The sequence below is a fragment of the Fulmarus glacialis genome, unplaced genomic scaffold (assembly GCF_000690835.1).
Source record: "Fulmarus glacialis isolate BGI_N327 unplaced genomic scaffold, ASM69083v1 scaffold42165, whole genome shotgun sequence".
In the NCBI taxonomy this organism is placed as follows: Eukaryota; Metazoa; Chordata; class Aves; order Procellariiformes; family Procellariidae; genus Fulmarus; species Fulmarus glacialis.
In genome coordinates this window covers 8,089-25,984 of record NW_009211862.1, presented here as the reverse complement: position 1 = coordinate 25,984, position 17,896 = coordinate 8,089, and the positions used below count along the sequence as shown (strand labels likewise).

The following is a 17,896-nucleotide window of genomic DNA, read 5'->3' as shown; positions in this document are numbered from 1 at the left end:
CTAGATGGGATAAAATGACTAGAGAAAAAGAATAAATACAGGACACTTCCCCTCCCTTCCCTCGTGCCTCCCCCGCCCCCGAGTTTTGTACGTCCATGACGGTAGAGAGAATTTTCAGCATAACTAATGTGTCCAGGCTGACTGCGCAAGTAGCGAGAGACTGGCTGCAAAAGTAAATTCGGAGATGCTCCCATACAGCCTTTCACAGGCCGGGCTTATGAAAACTGTGCAGTATTGGAAGGTGCCACTAGTGAAGTCTTAACCTTGCTATTTTTCAGTGGTCAGGGTCCAAATGGAAATGAACCCAGTAAACGATGCCTGTAGCTCTGGGATACTTGAAGGCTCTAATAGCTTTCATGTATTTACTCTGATAGAGAGATTTGACATAAAATCCCCTCTTCTTGGAACCACTCACCTGCCTGATTTTGTGCTCTTCATGTGAGATACTGATACATAGCACAGTGGGTATTGGTGATGTAGTAATCTACAAAAAGATCACCTTTTAGGATCTAGGATTAGGATTTAGGTAAATTCTCTACTTAAAATTCAGTTATCTTACAAATTTTCCATTGTTTAAATGTGTTTGAATTCCTTTAGAAATCTTTTGTTTGTGTGTAATTATTTCTTCCATTTCACAGTGAAAAGATAGCAACCATGCACTATTTATTGTACCTCATTACTCGGTGATTCTGTATCTCATTCAACTTTATATTGGATTAGATCTGCAGAAAATATGGTGGGGTTTTGTGTTTTTTTTTAAATGCTGCCTTTTCTAATCAGTTCATTGTATTCAGTCTGTGTCCCAGACTAAGGAATATAGGACAGTTCTTGTTGGGTGATTACTCCACTCAAGGTTTTTAGACTGTCCTTAAGTTCTGGATCTTCAGTAGATACTCAGAGGTTTGAACAAGACTACTTAAATCTTGCATCTGCCAAAATGTACGTCTTCGGTCAAGTTGTTGATACTTGCCTCGCCATAGTGTTAGACAGTAAACTGAGCAAATATGAACAAGCACCGTAAGAGGAGTCGGTCATCCCTTTGTTTTCTGAAGGCATTTAAGAGGCTTGAAAGTAGTCCGACTTAATGAAAAGCTGTGTTGATGTCTTCAGCTTGTTAATGATGGAGCAGTGGGTGTAGGTACGCAATAACTCATCAGTAAGCAAAATTCATATCCTCTGGGCAGTGAGGTGTGGCTATAATGTGTTCATGAACTTGTTTTCTTTTGCTTGGTGTAGCTCTGGGGTTTCTGGTGTCTTGGCTATGGCCTGAGGATGTGGAGACTAGACTTGCTAGAGCAGCTGTGGTGAAACGGGTGTGGGCGATCAGGTCAGGTAAATACACAGTGGCAGCCTGATAGGACTGGCTTTATTTAGCCTGTTACAAATGAGGCAGATTTGTGCTGTACCTCTAGGATTAAAGGATACAAATTAAAGAACAAACTTACTTCTGGTGAAAGCAAATTTACTGATTATTCTGGAAATTCATAAAACATACTATTTAATGCATCTGACATTTTAGAGGTATTTGTCTAAGGTATGTAACAGGAGAGGTTTTGGCCATCAAATTCTCTCTCAGAATATTAGTTTGTGTTTCCTGAGAATTGTGTGCTTACGCGTGGTGCTGGCTCTAAACAGCTACAGGAGACTTGAAAATGGGCTTCTGAAAACTTCAGAAATACAGCAGATACAAGCAATACCCTTGCAACCCTGTTAACTGGCCAAATAAGAAGGGAGCTTTCTTGAGGGTATTTAGTACATGTCTAAAGCACCTGAATTTGACTGTGCCACTGGGTTGCTTAAGTGCCTGCTTGGCAATATTGGTCATTTTGGGGATTTTTTTCTCTTGCCTTTGTGTTCTTGGATGGTGAGAGGACAAGTGGGCAGAAGATGGGAGGGATAATGGAATAATAAATACAGTGCTGGGTGAGAGGAAGATCAAGAGGTGCTCAGGGACATAGCTTGTCTCTTCCTCTTCCCTCTCAGTCCACTTAAAACAAAACTTTCAAAAGATAAGAGTGCAAGATGTAATTCAGTGAAGGTTGGAATAAAAGCAGTTCCCTCCTTTCACCTCAAGAAACATTTGCTTGTTGTCTCAAACCAAGGCGAGAAATACTTTTACTTACATATCTGGCAAGTTTTCCCCCTAAAGGGAATAAAGCAGCCTTCTGACCGCATGTGTTTACTGCCTAATGAGTCACTGTATGCTGCCTGGACATAGGTTTCCCTTGTATCAGTAGCTCTACGAACTTCTCCAGGGCGCCTGCAACATCTGCGTGCTAATCTGAATTTGCCTTCACAACCTGTTAGTTACCGCAGAATTGCCCGCACTTCTCTGGTGGCAAACTGATGCTCACCATCCTAACGCCATGTCGATGTGGTTGAGGCTCACCACGTTAACGCTGTGTCTGCGTAGGTTTGTGAAGAACACAGCCTAGATTCCCTGGATTCCTGTCCAGTGCTCTCACCAAAGAGGGCTCCTTCTCTTGGCATAAGTTTTCTGCTTTGAAATGTCATGCGTCTGCTTTAATTTTTTTCTGCTTGTGCTGTTCTTTCTGAAGACCCTGGGAGAAGAGGTGTTAATGCACTACACCAAGTGCATTAGCTTAGAGGGGTTGGAGCTGTTACACTACAGTCCATCTCACAAAGGGGCCTGGGGCCTTGCCAGCTGGCCAGCGAGAAGATGTGTGTTCCTTTGTGTACTACTTTTTTTTTTCTAAAATAGCTTTATCCTTGTATTTTTGTGATCCAAGTGTATTTATGGAGAAACAGTGCTTTTTTTTTTTCCCCCCTCCTATAAAAAGCGCCCTGTAGCAGTTAGTGCCACAGAAAGAATTTGTTTTTCTGCTTCCATAGGGCTTTGGCTTCTCTGGAAGTTGGTGGGTTTTCACAGCGAATTTGGCACAGACTGTTCCCAGATCTGGCTTGGTGACCTTGCTGCTTTCTCCTCACCGTATGCATCTTTCACCTGATTGGAAATGGAGTAAAGGAGGGGGTTTAGAGAGTGGTTACCAAGCAGCAAGGAGGCAGCATTATGTCTGTGTCAGGTTGAATGAATAGCTTCAGTGTTTGGAGACACTGAGGAATTTTGGACGCGCAGTCCAGTGAGTCTCAAAAGGTCTTTGGGAGGGAGGCAGGGGGTAGAGGGCAATGTTGGGATACAGCTGATACTGTTTCAGAGACTTTATTTGTGCTGAACTTGATACCACTAGTGACTCTCCTGGGGTGTCTCAGAAGCACCAACATATTTGAATGTTGGTCTCCATATGGTGAAAGCATATTTAAGAGTGTCTTACCCTACATAACATCTCCTGCTCAGCAGACTGGTGCAAACATCTGCTGTGCTCCTCAACTGAAGCGACCTTAATTTATATAACTAGGGAGGGATTAGCTGTGTTGAGAAGATCTCCAAACAGAGCATTACAAGCCAGTGGAGGTTGCCCTTGAGTTTCTGGTAAGCAGATCAGCTATATCACTCCTGGAAAGTAGCAGCCAAGAGAGAATTGACAGTGGGAGCGTTCTTCCAAAATGGGAATACAGGGTCTGCATCACCTGGCATTTTGGCTCGTAGAGGGTTTATCAGCCAAAGCCCTGAATGGTACAATTATGGAAGTGAATTCTGGCACCACGCACAGCTGGCAAACCCCTGCAGCCCAGGACTCTGCAGAGCCCTGGGTGTCTGTGGAGAGGCCGATCAGATGCTGTTTGGAAGTCGTCGTGCTCTGCCGCTGGCTCTGGGAGCATTTCAACTGTTTTCATGTTACTCTGGGCAATGCATCCTGCTGGCCCTGCTTAGAGGACTGCAAGTTGCACAGGCTTGTGGTAGGCATTCCCAGGGCTTAAGCAGTTTTCTGTGCACTGGATCCAGCTTGTAGTTAGCTAGCTATGCTCTAAAACATTGACTCTTGGCTGGTGCCAAGGGCCAGTCACCAAAAATGAAGAATCTATGGTTTGATCTGTTTTGAGGAAAGGCTTCAAGTACAGCAGTTTTTGTGGAATTCAAAAGGAGCTGAGTGTCCGGGACTCAGAGAAACAAAATCTGAATTCTTTCATTAAATTCAGACTCTAGCTTTGAAAGGAAACAGAGCATCCTGTTAGGCTTTCACTTTCCATGGTACAAACATTGCCCTATTATCTAATAACTTGCATTTCATTCTTAAATTTTTATTCTTTTGTCTCAGAAGTAATGTGTAAATTTCTAAACAAATGGACAGTATAGCTTTTTAGATTGGAAGCATACCTTGACTAAAATCTGTTTCTTCCCCCTTCCTCCCAGGAATTCTCAGAACTGGAGAAAAGAGATCCTCAGGAGCTAGTTGGTAAGTTTGCTCAAAAGTATTTATTCACCTGTGTTTTCAAACTAGACCTTCTAGGCTCCCCCTTTGTAAAAAGCATATTCACTCTGTCCTGACAGTGCTGTAGTTCGAATTATTGCCTGCAATGTTTTATCGCAGTGGAATATTTTCAGTGAAGTCTTCTTTTGGAAGAAAGAATGCCTGAAAATATGAAAATATTTTTATATATTACATGTCTAAGATGTATATATAAAGGGCAATGTTGGTGTTTTTCTAGATGAGCTTAAAAACAATAAAGCAGTAGCTTTGTCCAGACACCTCTGTGAGAGCCAGTATAACCATGATGGTTATAGGAATGATGACAGATACTTTGTTCTGTGCCTTCGAAAACTTACCTAAAATATCCCCACTTAAATGTGATCCACATAGCGATTTACAGCTGCTGTATTGACATAGTGTACCATATGTTTTCTAATGGTTACTGAAACTTACTTGATTTTTGTGACATCTCACTTATTCGTTGCACCATTATTAGATTTGAAAAGTCCAGGGTCATCAGCTTGAAATAGTATCCTCTGCTTGGTCTCTGTGGAGCTGTACAGAAAGTGTATTTTATATTGAAACTCTGACTGTCTTGAACTAACGCTTTGTTCCTGAGGTTACTAGTACAGTCATGTGGTAGCATGTAATAATACCATAAAAAAAAAAAAGAGTTTAGAAGTTGCCTCGTTATCTGTCACGTCAGCTTGTGAAGGCTCAAGCATGATATTTCAGTCATAAAGTGTGATAAACGTAAAATAAGACTAAATACTGGGGTGCTAAGCTGTGACTCCTACAACAGCCATCACTCTGAAGTTTTGGACTTAAGTCCTTTTTAACTCGCCTGCCCAGACTTTGCACCAACCCAACTGTTATAGTGAATTTTCAGCCTTTAGAGGGCAAAACTGCTTTAACCAGTCTCATCATAGAATGCAACAGACTTTTCTCCAAATTAGTGATCTGCCTCAAAATGCACACTAGAAACACGGATGAGACAACAGCATTTAGGGTAAAAAGTGAAGAAGAATATCTGAAAGCCAACTGCCCTTCTACTCTCTACTTTACGTATGGGTGAAGCTCTGCACTTGTAAAGCAATGTAGTGGGAAGTCCTTTCTTAGTTAACATATAAGGCTCAGGTTACAATTTTGTTAGTCTCCTTTTCCCCCAGTGACTGCTCCATCCACCAGAGATTAGAAGATTGAATCTCATTTGTCTCATAATAGCCCAGACTTGCATGCAGGCTTAAAAGCTGCACAGAGAGCACTTATTACAGTGTCACACACTCCTGAGTGGACAGTGTTGGTGAGTCTGAGACCTGGATTAAGGTTTGCAATATATCTTTAATATCCTTTCCCAATAGTAGCACACATAGAGAAGCATGTAGGCCAGCTTTGTGCAAAACCAGGTTATTAGAGGTCAGAATACTTGCAATGCTGGATTCTGTAGGTCTTTTGCATTAGACCATATCTTATCTAGTTGAAAAGGAACTGTTGCAAGACCCTTATGGTTGGTGTAACATGAACACCACTGCCTTCCTGGAAATTTGGACTTTTAGAGTTAGAATTCTTGAATGGAAAAAGGTGCAGAATTTTCTGACACAAAGCAAGTAACTCCTCCAATCTGGATGTCTAAAGTTTTGTCTAATATCAGTATGTGGAAGTGGAAGTCAAAGTCTTCCTTAGACTGTTTTCCACAACTGCTTTTTGCATTAAAAGCTTGTGGGCCTGCCCTTCTCAGAAGATAACCTTATGTTGGTCAGCGTCACTTTTATTAAAGTCCATGGTTACGCAGTTGCTTAAGTACAGCATAAATGTAGGCTCTTGCCAAAAATGTTTCTGTGTTATCTCCCCGCCACCCCGGATGCATGTTAACGTTTGTGTGCCTTGAGCTGGTCTGGGAGCTGGAGCCAGCGGAGATCCACCTTCACAGCTTTTTTTTTTCTTTTTTTTCTCCCTGTGAGGCTTCCAGTTGGATCCTTTCCCTGATCTGCTTAGTGCATGCTAGGTGAGCACTAGAGTTGGCACAAAGAAAACAGTAGGAATGAGCAGCTGGGAAAGGCATGGTTGTCCTGACTTACGCTGAAGTAGTAATCACATAATCAAAGCCTGAAAGAATGGGAGGGGAGGTTTCAGCAGTGACTGCCCTGTGGTTGAGGAGGAGGTATATGTGAAAGTTATTTTGATAGATTTCTGCATCAGTGTTGTCCTTTTGGGTTTTTTGTACCACTCTGAAGAGTACATGGTGCTGGCAGGACATTGCATTTGCTGTTTCCTGCTGCCTTGCAAAATAATCTTTTAGGATGCTTTTTTTTTGCCCTGAAGTTCTTTGCAGCATGGTGGTTTGCCTTTTGGACTGTAAGAAATATTTTCTCCAGCCCTTAGGATATCTGAGCACAAAGTCAGTGTTCATAAGAGCAGAAAATATGGCTGAGTTGCGGGTCTCTTTCTGCATTTCTCAGCCCACAGAGCAGAAAGGGAACTAGTGTCCTTCCATGGATGGGTGACTCACTGGCATGTTGTTGCCTCCAGTTCTTCCCTCTGATTTGGCTGTTCTGGTGCCAGGAAATCAGAAACCCACACACCCTGGTTTATGCCAAGCAGACTTGCTTAGAGTGCCAAAGAATGCAGTTTTAGGGGCTAGGCACCACCGGTTTGCATGTCTCCAGGGGAAAGCCATGCCCTTCTGATTACCCTTTCCAGGTCTTTCCTTGTTTTTTTGCATAGTGTGACCTTTATAGACAAACTGGCATCTGATACTGCCTGTAATCACTTGTGGCTGCTTAGGACGCAGCATACAAGTGAACCTTGAAAGGGACAGAAGTTATTAATCCTACCTAGGGAGCAGTGTTATTCACTGAGAGCGCTGAGGCAAGATGCTTTACCAGACCTCAGATGATCCACACCCCAGACTGTCTGGGTACAGCCAGCTCTCTATTCCTGTGCTCTGTATTCTTTTGGTTTTCTCTGCACTAGGAAAAAGTGCCTACCCATCTGTAGAAAACAAAGCTCCTGTGTGCCCCCCATCCATGCCTCCAGCATAGCCTTTGGACTGTGAGCAGTCGTTTCCTTCTGGAAGGAACGGAGTGCACAGTTTGTGCTGTGGTACTTTCTCTCCTGCTATGCCATATGTCTTTGTACTGTTGGATATACTGATCAGATAAGCCATCTATCTCAAACTGAAGCAGAGTCCATTTAATTATCTGCCTCACCAAGATCTGGCAAGCAAATATCCTCCACTGACTACTGAGATGCTGAATCTTCGCGAGGTACACCCTAATAGTTGGCTGTGCTTTGGCCTACTATGCAGAGCCTGGGAGCAGTTGAACATCTCTGCCTTGCCACAGTGCATGTGCTGGCTGCACAAAAAGCTACAAGCACCTATTGCTTGTGCTGATGAAATTTTTAACTTTTAGGTCAGCTTGTGGAAGGAGAACACACGGACTAAGCACCCGTGGCAGTGTCCTTCAGCAGCAGGATGCTTTGAGTTGCAGGCCTGGCAGTGCATTGGCTCCTACTTTCTTGAACCCCCATCAGAGTCATGGGATCTGCTTTATGGACTTAGTTCTTATCTGGACTGTGAATCTGATTAGGGGAAGATATTTACTTACCATGAGCCAGAATCTGGGTGTGCCCATAGTGATTAATTGTGCCAACAGCCAACTTCCTGAGGTCTCCACATGGAGATCCTCTAGGCTGTGAGCCAGCAAATCTCAGGCCCAATTAGAGACTGTGGCCAGTGTCACTACCTATGACTTGTGTAAAAGTAAAACTTTGATCTTGGCAGAAATAACAGGATGTGCAAAGCAGTTGGATGTATCCTGTGAGGACACACCTTGTTGTTAGCTGTCCATCTGCATTTACCACTGTATAGACAGCGGAAAGCTGTGCTTGGGACTTGGAAAACACAAAATCTTTTATACAGGAGCCTGTGGCCATATATGCAAATTCTAGGATTATTTTGAATGATAATCGTGAAAGAGCTGGTGGGCAGAGGCCATGGAATTGGCCGTTCTGCTCTCTGCTTGGGCAGGAAGTTTGAGGACTGCTCGAGGGCATGGATAATTTGCACTTCCTTGCTCTAAATAAGCCTGAAGGGGTTAAACTCATCCTTTTCTTCCTAATGATGTGGCATCTCAGTCTGGCTGCAATGTGCTGAAATAACTGAGTAATGATGAATGTTTTTGCTCAGTTTGCAAGGCGCACGTAGCTTCACTGCTGACTCAGTCGTCAGCTACGTACAGCTACGGTGGGATTGCAGTAGACAGTTCCTTGTAAGCCATTAAGAGATGCCTTCCCCCATCAGTATAATGTTGATAAATAATTGTTTTCACATGGCTCAAACAAAAGAGCAAATGAGCACCAAAACCTGAAAAGTCATGCATCAAAATACATCGTCTCATTGGGAGCTCTTATTCTGCCTCTGATGTTACTTCTGTTTCAAGGGAGCTTTGAATTGATTGCTGAGCATACTCTTATGATTTTGTGACTTCTTTGCTGGCTAGACAGAGTTCTTGCCCAGAGTTCCTGAGTTTATATAAACCCACAGTTCCCCTTCCCATAAATGTTTTATTTCTCTGTGGCTCTTCTGGTCATCTGCAAAGATAAGGATGTCTAGTCTGGAGCTAGGCTTGATTGGGGTTGGGTTTTTTTTTTTTAAGCTCCTTTCTTTGCCTTATGAAGTCTGGATTTGGTGGCCTTTTTTCTTTTTCAATGTTTCTGCTGATGCTGTGAATCTCTTAAGCCATTAATCAGCTTTCACCTTTTCTGGAAAGCCTAGTGTGCCGTCTATTATGCACACTTCTGTCTATTTGCTACTGTCTCTCTGGGTTCCTGAAACTCTAATTAAACTAGAGATTTCCCTATCCCACCAGCAGCTGTAACTTATAACGAACATCCGCCTTGTTGTCAGGGAGCTCCAGTTTGCCTGCCTTTCTGTAGGGGCTCTGGCAAGCTTTCCTTCCTCCATAGAGGCACCCTCTTAGTAAATGCCGAAGGACACTTTTTGTTCATTACTAGCAACTGTTGAAGAATTTAACCCTCAGCAACATCTTGATCAAATGGTCGCCTGTTAACTTTGCATCTCCAAAGGATATTGTCCTTAGTGCTTTATATTTTACAAAAGAAATAGAAACTGTAGTAGCACTGAACACGTGTAGTGTTGATTATTTGTAACCTCAGCTATCCGACACTGTGCCTGGAAGGCAGGAGAGCATGTTGTGTTCAAACGCTGGTGTCTGTCCTTCGGGCCCTTCTGCGCTTTAGTCAAAGGAGATGAACTTAAGCATGCTGGAATTGCAGTTCAGGCAGCTTTTTACTGAGGAATGTATAATTGAGGAGCTGCAAACGTGAATGGCTTGGTTGATATGACTTCTGTGCTGTTATCAGGTCTCTTTATCCATTACAGACTACGACTCTGGGATGTGTTCCCTGTACAAATTATGGTTGAAAATCCCAGCTGCTTAAATGTGGCACAAATCTCTGCTCCAAGACTTGGCTAGAAAACTGCCTGGGTTTCCCATAATAGTGGGAAAGTAGCAAGCAATAGGGGGAAACATGGCAGTTTCTTTTACTGATAACTCTGTAAACTAATCTTTACATGGCAATCAGGTACTCTAATAGTATATCCTAATGCAAACAGCTATAGAAATCTGGCAATCTGTACTGGTCTGTTCTCAGTCCTGTGGAACAAGTTGTTCTTTCTAGCAATAGTCTGACTCTGTAAGCAAAGATAGAAGTGCCTGTTAAGGAAAGGTTAACTTAAGGATGACATGTAATTTCTTGTGGTTAACTCCTGACAACCTTGTGGAGAGTTGTTGCCTTCTTGAACCACTTTGATTCTTGTAGGTAGGCATTGAAATAAATAGGATCCAAAGTGATTACCTCCTCAAAAATGGCAATGAGCTGGGCTGCTTTAGATTGATTGCATGATCCTCCACATACACAGTCTGATTCTCTCTCTGAGAGTGTCCTGGCACAAGTTTTGTCAGAGACTCCAGGTTATCTGAGCTGTTCAGAGCAGGACTTTAAAGTGCATATGGAAGACCAGGAGTCGTGGAGGGCTCGGTATGTGGTGCACAGTGCAGGGATTTAGAGATACATTCTACAAGCCAACCTTTGTTTCTCTGAAGATCCTTTGCCTTTGAAGTATCCCTGAAGTATCCTTTGAATCCCTGGAAGTATTTAAAAGACATATAGATGTAGCGCTTAGGAACATGGTTTAGTGGGCATGGTGGTGTTGGGCTGATGGTTGGACTCGATGATCTTAGAGGTCTTTTCCAACCTTAATGATTCTATGATTCTATCTTATCAACAATTGCAGCTGGAATGGGAAGTAGCTTAACTTTTCACATTTCCATTCTGGGGTGAAGAGACCCTTGAAAATAAAGCTTTAAGCATGGGTGTGACACAGAGCCGCAGTACAAGGTAGATAGCAATAAAGCAAGCATCGCATCCCTCTTCTAATGATCTAACCTTTAGGTTAGTTGCTTCTTGCTCAGCACTTGGAAAACACTGCGAGTACCTGTTGACAGCATTTCGCCTGTTACCTTTACCCATCAGATCTCAATGATAGAGTAGAACTAGCAAGGACATAAAACAAGTTTAATGACTTGCATAGCTTAAATTCCCTTCAGTATTGCCGGAACTCATGCCCGGTTTGTGCTCTACAGCTTCTTTTTCAGAGAGAGTGCGGAACATGTCTCCAGATGAGATCAAAATCCCTCCTGAGCCTCCTGGCAGATGTTCTAACCACTTGCAGGTTGGTATAAGTCCACTTTATTTTTGTAAAAGGCTTGCAATTCAGTAGGAAGGGGGGATATTTGGGAACTCTGCTCAGTATTTTTGCACAAGTCAAAAATCCAGCATTAAAGCTGGGTTTTTACCATACTGAGTTTATGAATGCACTGTGTTAATGCTTTAGACTTTACAGCAATTTTAGTTTAGGGATCTCAAAGTATCTTAAAGCTGTTTTCCAGTCTCTGTGCGTCACTTACGCTTTAAAATGGCTCTTGATCCCACCAGTGACACAGAAGCAATGTTTACTGTGAAGGCTGCTATCTCTTACCTCAGCAAATTCAGCTCTGTAGGAAAGAACAAATCATTGTTTTTCTATACGGGCCTGAGAATCCCCTAACTGGAATAGTTGAGGCAGCATTGACTGGATTCCTTTTCCACCTACATATCTCTAGATGATAAACATTTAGAGGGAAGGCTAGTAACTTAGAGGCAGCAAAAGAAAACAAATGCATGTTTTCTCTGGTGCACACCCAAATAATTGCAGTAACTAACTTTGCAATAACCTTCTGCTCTGTTTTCCTCCTCCTGATGGAGGAGAGCAGGGGCTGCTGTTCCCTACCACCCATTTGAGTTTTAACTGCAGTTATCTGCCCAGTAGAAATAAAAGTAAAGAATCACTTCTGGAATGCTCTATAAAGTAAGCTACTAATGTGCAATGGTGATTCAGAATGACTCACCATCCAGATCACGCTTTCTTCTCCGCACAGTGTACCTGGGCACACCCATTCCTCCTCTTGTGCTGTAGGAGGATTTTACTATTCTGACATCAATGAGTGTGTTAGATCTGAGGAATGCACAGAGCTTGAGAGAGTAGACAGAATAAAGCAGATTTTCTTCCCCTTCGACAGCAGTTTACTATGCTAAATCAAAGGAGAACTTGTCCTCTGTTAGCGGGTCAAACCACATCTTAGAGCACTTTGAGAAAGGAGATGGGATTGTTCTTTAGAGATGCAAAATGTTCTAGGCTTTTCACTGTTGATTTGCTCTTTCCTTTTGTCAGATTCTTCCTCTAATAAGCTGTATCTTGAACTCTGCCAAAGGGAGTATTTCATATTATAAAGTTGACGGAGTAGTTCCCCATCTGTGGACTTTGAACTATAGTGCAACCTCCGCGGGGAGGGGACAAAAGGGAACACCTGTTTGATCATTTCTACTGCCCAAATTCATCTTTTTGCAGTTGTTCCTTCAAACCTCACGATGTGTGCGCTGGATGTGGAGATTGTGTAATTTCTTCTTGCTAATTTTATGAGGACCTGCTGAAAATTTATCCTACAAAGCTTTTTTTTAAAGTTGATGAAATAGGAGTTTCATATCAGCTCTTAACAATCCTCTTTTATTCAGGCATCAGCAAACCCTTAGACAATGATCAGTTCTGTATTCGTGTTGACTGTCCGTACGGAGGGAGACATGAAGTGACTTATCCAGAAGCAACAAAGGAAAATTGACTCAACTCTCCCATCCTGAAAGACTGAAGGCCTAGCTCTGTTCTTATTTTATATGCCTCTTGTACATGAGAAATTTGTCTCAAAAAGAAAAGATGAAGGAAATTACTGAGAATATTCTCCTGGTAGTACCACTTAAGTATGGGTTCCATCTGAAAGTTTCTGCTTTTGCTATCCCTTCAGCATCACCAGAGTAAAAATACTTTTAAGGTCTTTCACTACCTTGCTGAGGAAGAAAAAAATAATGTTTATTTTTAAATCTTTGAGTCTTTTTGGAGAGTAGACTGCTTGACATTTCCAACCTCAGTCAGTTAAATTGTCTTTTGCAGGGGCTTGTGGCTTCAGTAAGATATCCGTAGACTTCATAACTATGTGAGTGGTCTGCAAAGAGAAGCTGGTTCCATATAACTGTGCCAAAGCAGGGATTTACAAGTTCCTAAAAGCGTTTGGCTGCCAGTAGATACCACCAACAGTATCTAATGATCACATTGGTTTTAGTTCTCCTGTAGAACTTGGCTCTGCTCATCTGTTACCCAGGCATAGCCATGAGCCTTGACTTCTGCACAGTGTAGCCCAGCAGCTGTTTTTCACATGCACGACTGAGTCTGGAGGTGGGTGTGATGATCACTGTAAGTTGTGGGAAAACCTTTGTGGATTTCACATGTCCCTCTTGGCGCTGGCTTCTACTTCTCTACAGTCATTGCTATAAAGGGAATCAACAGACTGAGAGGAAGAAGTGTGCACTACTTCCTCAAATGCAAATCTTTAATCACTGAAGCCTTCAGAAAGTGCAAAGATCAGTTCCCTTACCCATCCAGACAGTTCATGAAGATACTTTCAGACCTTAAAGGAGGGAGTGTCTGTACTAATCAGCTTGCCTGGCCTTAGGGGAGTGGTGGAATCCTTGCTCCATGCAAGCAGATCACTGGTTCAGTTGGCTTGTTTCCACAGGTACACTTTTGATAGTCAGCTGGTGTGCTCTTCCTTTTCATACTGGCTCACGCTGTAATCTTCCTCCCTTAGGATAAAATTCAAAAGCTATATGAGAGGAAAATAAAAGAGGGCATGGATATGAACTATATCATTCAGAGGAAGAAGGAGTTCCGCAACCCCAGGTGAGCTACCATCTTCTCCTGTGTGACCAAAGCACCACACAGCAATTTCCAAGAATTTTCCTCTTTGTTGGAGTTGTAGCACAAACACGATCCTGAGCAAGAAGCACTACTGCTGACAGTCAAATTATGTCTTTTTCATTTTTGTAACTGAAACAGTAAAACTGTTCTGTGAGGCAACAACTGGAGTTGGTGTGTTGGTTGGATTTTAAATGCACAGGCTTTGGATGAAGTATTTTGAAGATGTGTCTGTTCTGGGAGATGGGAGATTAATTTGGGGGAAGTGGAAAATAATGTGTTTAATGGCATGCCACATCCATCATAGTAAGCGTAGCTTCCCAAGTTCTGATTTTACTCTTGCAGTGTGAAGAGACGACAGCCTCTTTCTACTAACAAATCTGAAATGCTTCTGTTTGCTTCTAGCTCACTGGCTCTGTTCTGAAGTCTTGTCTTTCCTTTGCAGCATCTATGAAAAGCTGATCCAGTTTTGTTCAATTGATGAGCTTGGTACGAATTATCCAAAGGTGAGGTGCAATACTTTTGACTGGCAAGGGAGCGGGTAAAAGGTAATATAGGGGTGTGAGCTCTTACCTCAGGCTTTCTTGAGCCAGCTTGTTTAGAGGTTCTTTAAGGGAACTTTAGTTATCTTCTGCATTGAAGTGAACATTTTTATGTGGTACTGAGCCTCAATGCCTCCAACTTTGCTATAATGATTCTGAACAAAAACTGCTGAAGTGTGTAGATATATGTGAAACTCCTGGGAGAGGTAGAAGTTGAGCAGCAGAAAAATGCATGTCTTATCCCAGTATCCTTTTGGCTTCAAAGCTGTTTCTTCATTCACAACAGAACGTGGTCCTATAAAAAAAGGTCTGATGTGATCTTTGTGTCACTGGAATACAAGAAGAAATCAGTAATGAATATAATCAGTGAACAGAAATACATAAAACATTTTTGAACTGGGTTTTGTGTATATGTGGAAATAGGCCTAATCTGACTTATTTTTTCTTCTTTAGGACATGTTTGATCCTCATGGCTGGTCAGAGGATTCATATTATGAGGCATTAGGTAATTCCAGGAAGCCTTCTTTTGTCCTAACTTAGCTCTCTGTGTTTTTTAGTTAATTAACTGCCCTAGAGTCTTCACTTCCTTTATAAATGAGAAGTCATCACATGCTGCTCTTTAACTACTTCATTCTGGTTGGATGTGCCTGAATGTTATTGATGCTTCATCAGTCTGGAAAGCCTTTTCATTTAAATTCGTTCTTCAATGTTTTCATCTCTTAAATCATTAATTTAGTGCAGTAATGCTTTGTTTAAAAGCAGTAGTTAGTTTCATGGCAGTTTAATTTTCTATACACAATTTGATTGTTTATGATGGGAAGTGTGTGAGTGAGAGAGAACTATGGATTTTTACTGTTCCTAATGCTTCTTGTAACTTCTGATCTTTCTCAGCTAAAGCCCAGAAGATAGAAATGGACAAATTGGAGAAGGCCAAGAAGGAACGCACAAAGGTAGCTATTCAAAACCAAAAGAGACTGAGATGCAGGGTTTTTGTTTGTTTCCCTGCTGAATTTCATTTTGTTGCTTTGCTGTTTCTTATGAACTGTGCTCTGTGCTAATACAGTTTGTTTTTCCCTGGTTCTGTCCTTTCTTCTTGCATGTCTTTTTCCAAGCTGCACAGATCAAGTTGTTTGCCCTTCCTTATAGATCCATTTCTCTAGGTTGTTTATTCAACTGGATTTCCTTCTGTTTTGTCAGTATTTTTAAACCAGAGCTCTTAAAACGGTATTCATTAAGCCAGATACCAGCAAGATAATGGATAAAGAACAGCTTTTTTTTAGTCTGTGACACTTTGCCTGGTGGCAAATAGCTTAATTTCCTCACCATATCTCATTGTGAGACAATATCTGCTTTCTGTTCTCCTTGATACTGCCGCCTTGCATCTAATTTCCGGAAATGTTGGGCCTATTTTAACTTTAACTGGGCTTGTCGAAAAATGTACATTCTTATGTACCCCCCAAAAAGAACACAGACAGGCTTTGGAAGATTTTATTCCTGTCCTTCAGTGGTGTTGCCTTTAAGCTAGTGGCTGGCATAGAAAACTGTCTAATGTTAGAGATTGCCATCTAACCTTGCAGAAGGCTCCTTCCATGTTCGGTATGTGGAGGTATTTTTTTCTTGCAGTGCATGCTGTGTCTTGCTACTTGTTTTGTTTTGTGCACAGTAACCCAGGTATCTGATTACATCCTTGCCCATATCTGCAGTTTTGAAAATAAGAGACTGCATGCTGTTGTAGCTCTTGTTGCTAGGTTTCCTGCTGTGATGCAGTCGCAGTAAATTGTGCAGGTGGGGACTTGTCTTGCATGTTTCTTAAAGGAAAAAGAACAGGAACTTCTAACTGTATAAATACATTCTTTAATGACCAGGATCTGTCCTTTCTAAGCTGTATCAGATTCCTATGCTTATACCAGTTAACAAACACATTTTTATCGTATCTGACTTAGGAGCTGAGTTGCAGGAATCCTTAATGATCATGATTTCAGTACGCTTTGGCCTGAGGTCTACAGCTTTCTTCCTGCATGACAGTCAGCTTGGAGGCCAGTGTCTTCCATGACACTAAAGCTGTTCTTTAAAAACATAGAGAGGCAATGTGGGTTAAAAAAAGACTATGTATATTAACACTTCATTTTTATCTTCTCCCCTTTCTCCTATGCGTCTGTCCCTTCCCAGATTGAATTTGTGACTGGCACTAAAAAGGGTACAACAACAAGCGCCGCCTCTACAACAACCACAACAGCCAGTACCACTGTGGGAGGTAAAGAACAGTTGTGATTGTACCTATTAAGCTGCAGTAATGCTGGGATTAGTGCTTCCTGGAAACCCTGAAGGCTCCTTATTGACTGTGTATATAATGCAAGAACATGTTTCTTCTAGGGGTTGACGGACTAGCTTTCCTCTAGTCCTTATATCCCATGGCTGTCCTTCTGGAATGAAAGACTAGGGACAGGTGGGATAGTGAAGAGATTTTATTAGTGGGTCAAGAAACCTGCTGATGTCTATGGTTGTAGAGTGTTCTTGGGACTGATACATCTCAAGAGATTTGGAAAGATTGAAAATCATTGTCCTGCCTACAGCCTGCCTTTTAAACTGGGAGGAAGGGAAAAAAAACACTGGAGGCTGATGAGTGTGTCCTGTGCCTGTACCTGAGCAACTGAGATCCATGTGCTCTGTTAAAATTAAATATGCTTTGGGGCAGGGAGTGAACCTGACTCCCATTTGGCTGGAGTTCAGGAGTAGAGTTTTAGTTTGACTCTTGAGGTATAAAGTTGTCTTTCCTCCTCAACATTTACTACCAGTGTATGCTGAAATTAATGTGAGGGAAAGTTGTCTAGTCAAGCAGTGGTATATTAACAGTTGACAAGACAGGGTATTACGAAGGGATTGGTGACCTTTAACATAATGCTAATCCTCGTTTGCTTGATCTAATCAAATTCATAGATGCCCAGAAGAGGAAGAGCAAGTGGGACTCGGCCATCCCTGTAACGACGATAGCTCAGCCCACCATCCTCACCACTACTGCAACACTGCCAGGCGTTGTCACAGTGACAACCAGCGCAAGTGGATCCAAAACTACAGTCATATCAGCTGTTGGCACCATTGTGAAAAAGGCAAAGCAATGACTGGTGTGCTGGGCCTGGATTTTTTGACTTAATTGTCGTTGAAGCCATTGTTCTCAGAAGGGAGGGGTAGCTTTCGCCTTTGGTAAAAGATGACAAGATTCTTTGAAACAGACCACAGTTCCTTTTTGAAAGAACGGGGGCAGGAGCAGGCATGCCAGCTGTGTGCCCACAGGAATGGACCTCTGCCGAAAATGCCTCTGTCTTTTCTTGCTGTGGGAAGAACCAGTCTGTGTGCTGTGCTGGAGGAAGGTGGTATCTGGAGTCAGGTTGTAAAAGTTAGCTTATTAAATTACTGTGTTAGGTTCTTCTTTCCTACTTGCAAGTGTGGTTTAGGGGGGTGACAAAAAAGAAGGCGAGTAGTGAAGGAATATCAGTATTACCCTTGTGTATTCCAGGTCATGCTCAAAGGCTGCTAGCAGCTTGTGATAGGTACTTCCCTCACGTATGCTAACACAGTTCCAAGGGAATTAAAGCAGAGACAATTGGTCAGTGTCCATCTTCAAATGTGCAGCAGAGACTTAAAGTGATCTATATCTA

The 17,896-nt window shown here is 42.2% G+C and overlaps 1 protein-coding gene across 1 annotated transcript in view; it reads left to right on the top strand.

Moving 5' to 3' along the window:
- The window catches only part of SAP30BP (SAP30 binding protein), a 30,600-nt gene extending 12,911 nt beyond the window's left edge, over positions 1 to 17,689 (top strand). The window contains exons 3-10 of the mRNA XM_009577691.1: positions 4,274 to 4,316; positions 11,000 to 11,088; positions 13,592 to 13,683; positions 14,144 to 14,204; positions 14,694 to 14,745; positions 15,132 to 15,190; positions 16,410 to 16,494; positions 17,178 to 17,689. Of these exons, the coding sequence (XP_009575986.1) occupies positions 4,274 to 4,316; positions 11,000 to 11,088; positions 13,592 to 13,683; positions 14,144 to 14,204; positions 14,694 to 14,745; positions 15,132 to 15,190; positions 16,410 to 16,494; positions 17,178 to 17,359 (663 nt within the window). The 3' untranslated portion in view covers positions 17,360 to 17,689. The remainder of the gene's footprint in view (positions 1 to 4,273; positions 4,317 to 10,999; positions 11,089 to 13,591; positions 13,684 to 14,143; positions 14,205 to 14,693; positions 14,746 to 15,131; positions 15,191 to 16,409; positions 16,495 to 17,177) is intronic.
- Positions 17,690 to 17,896: the final 207 nt, after the last annotated feature.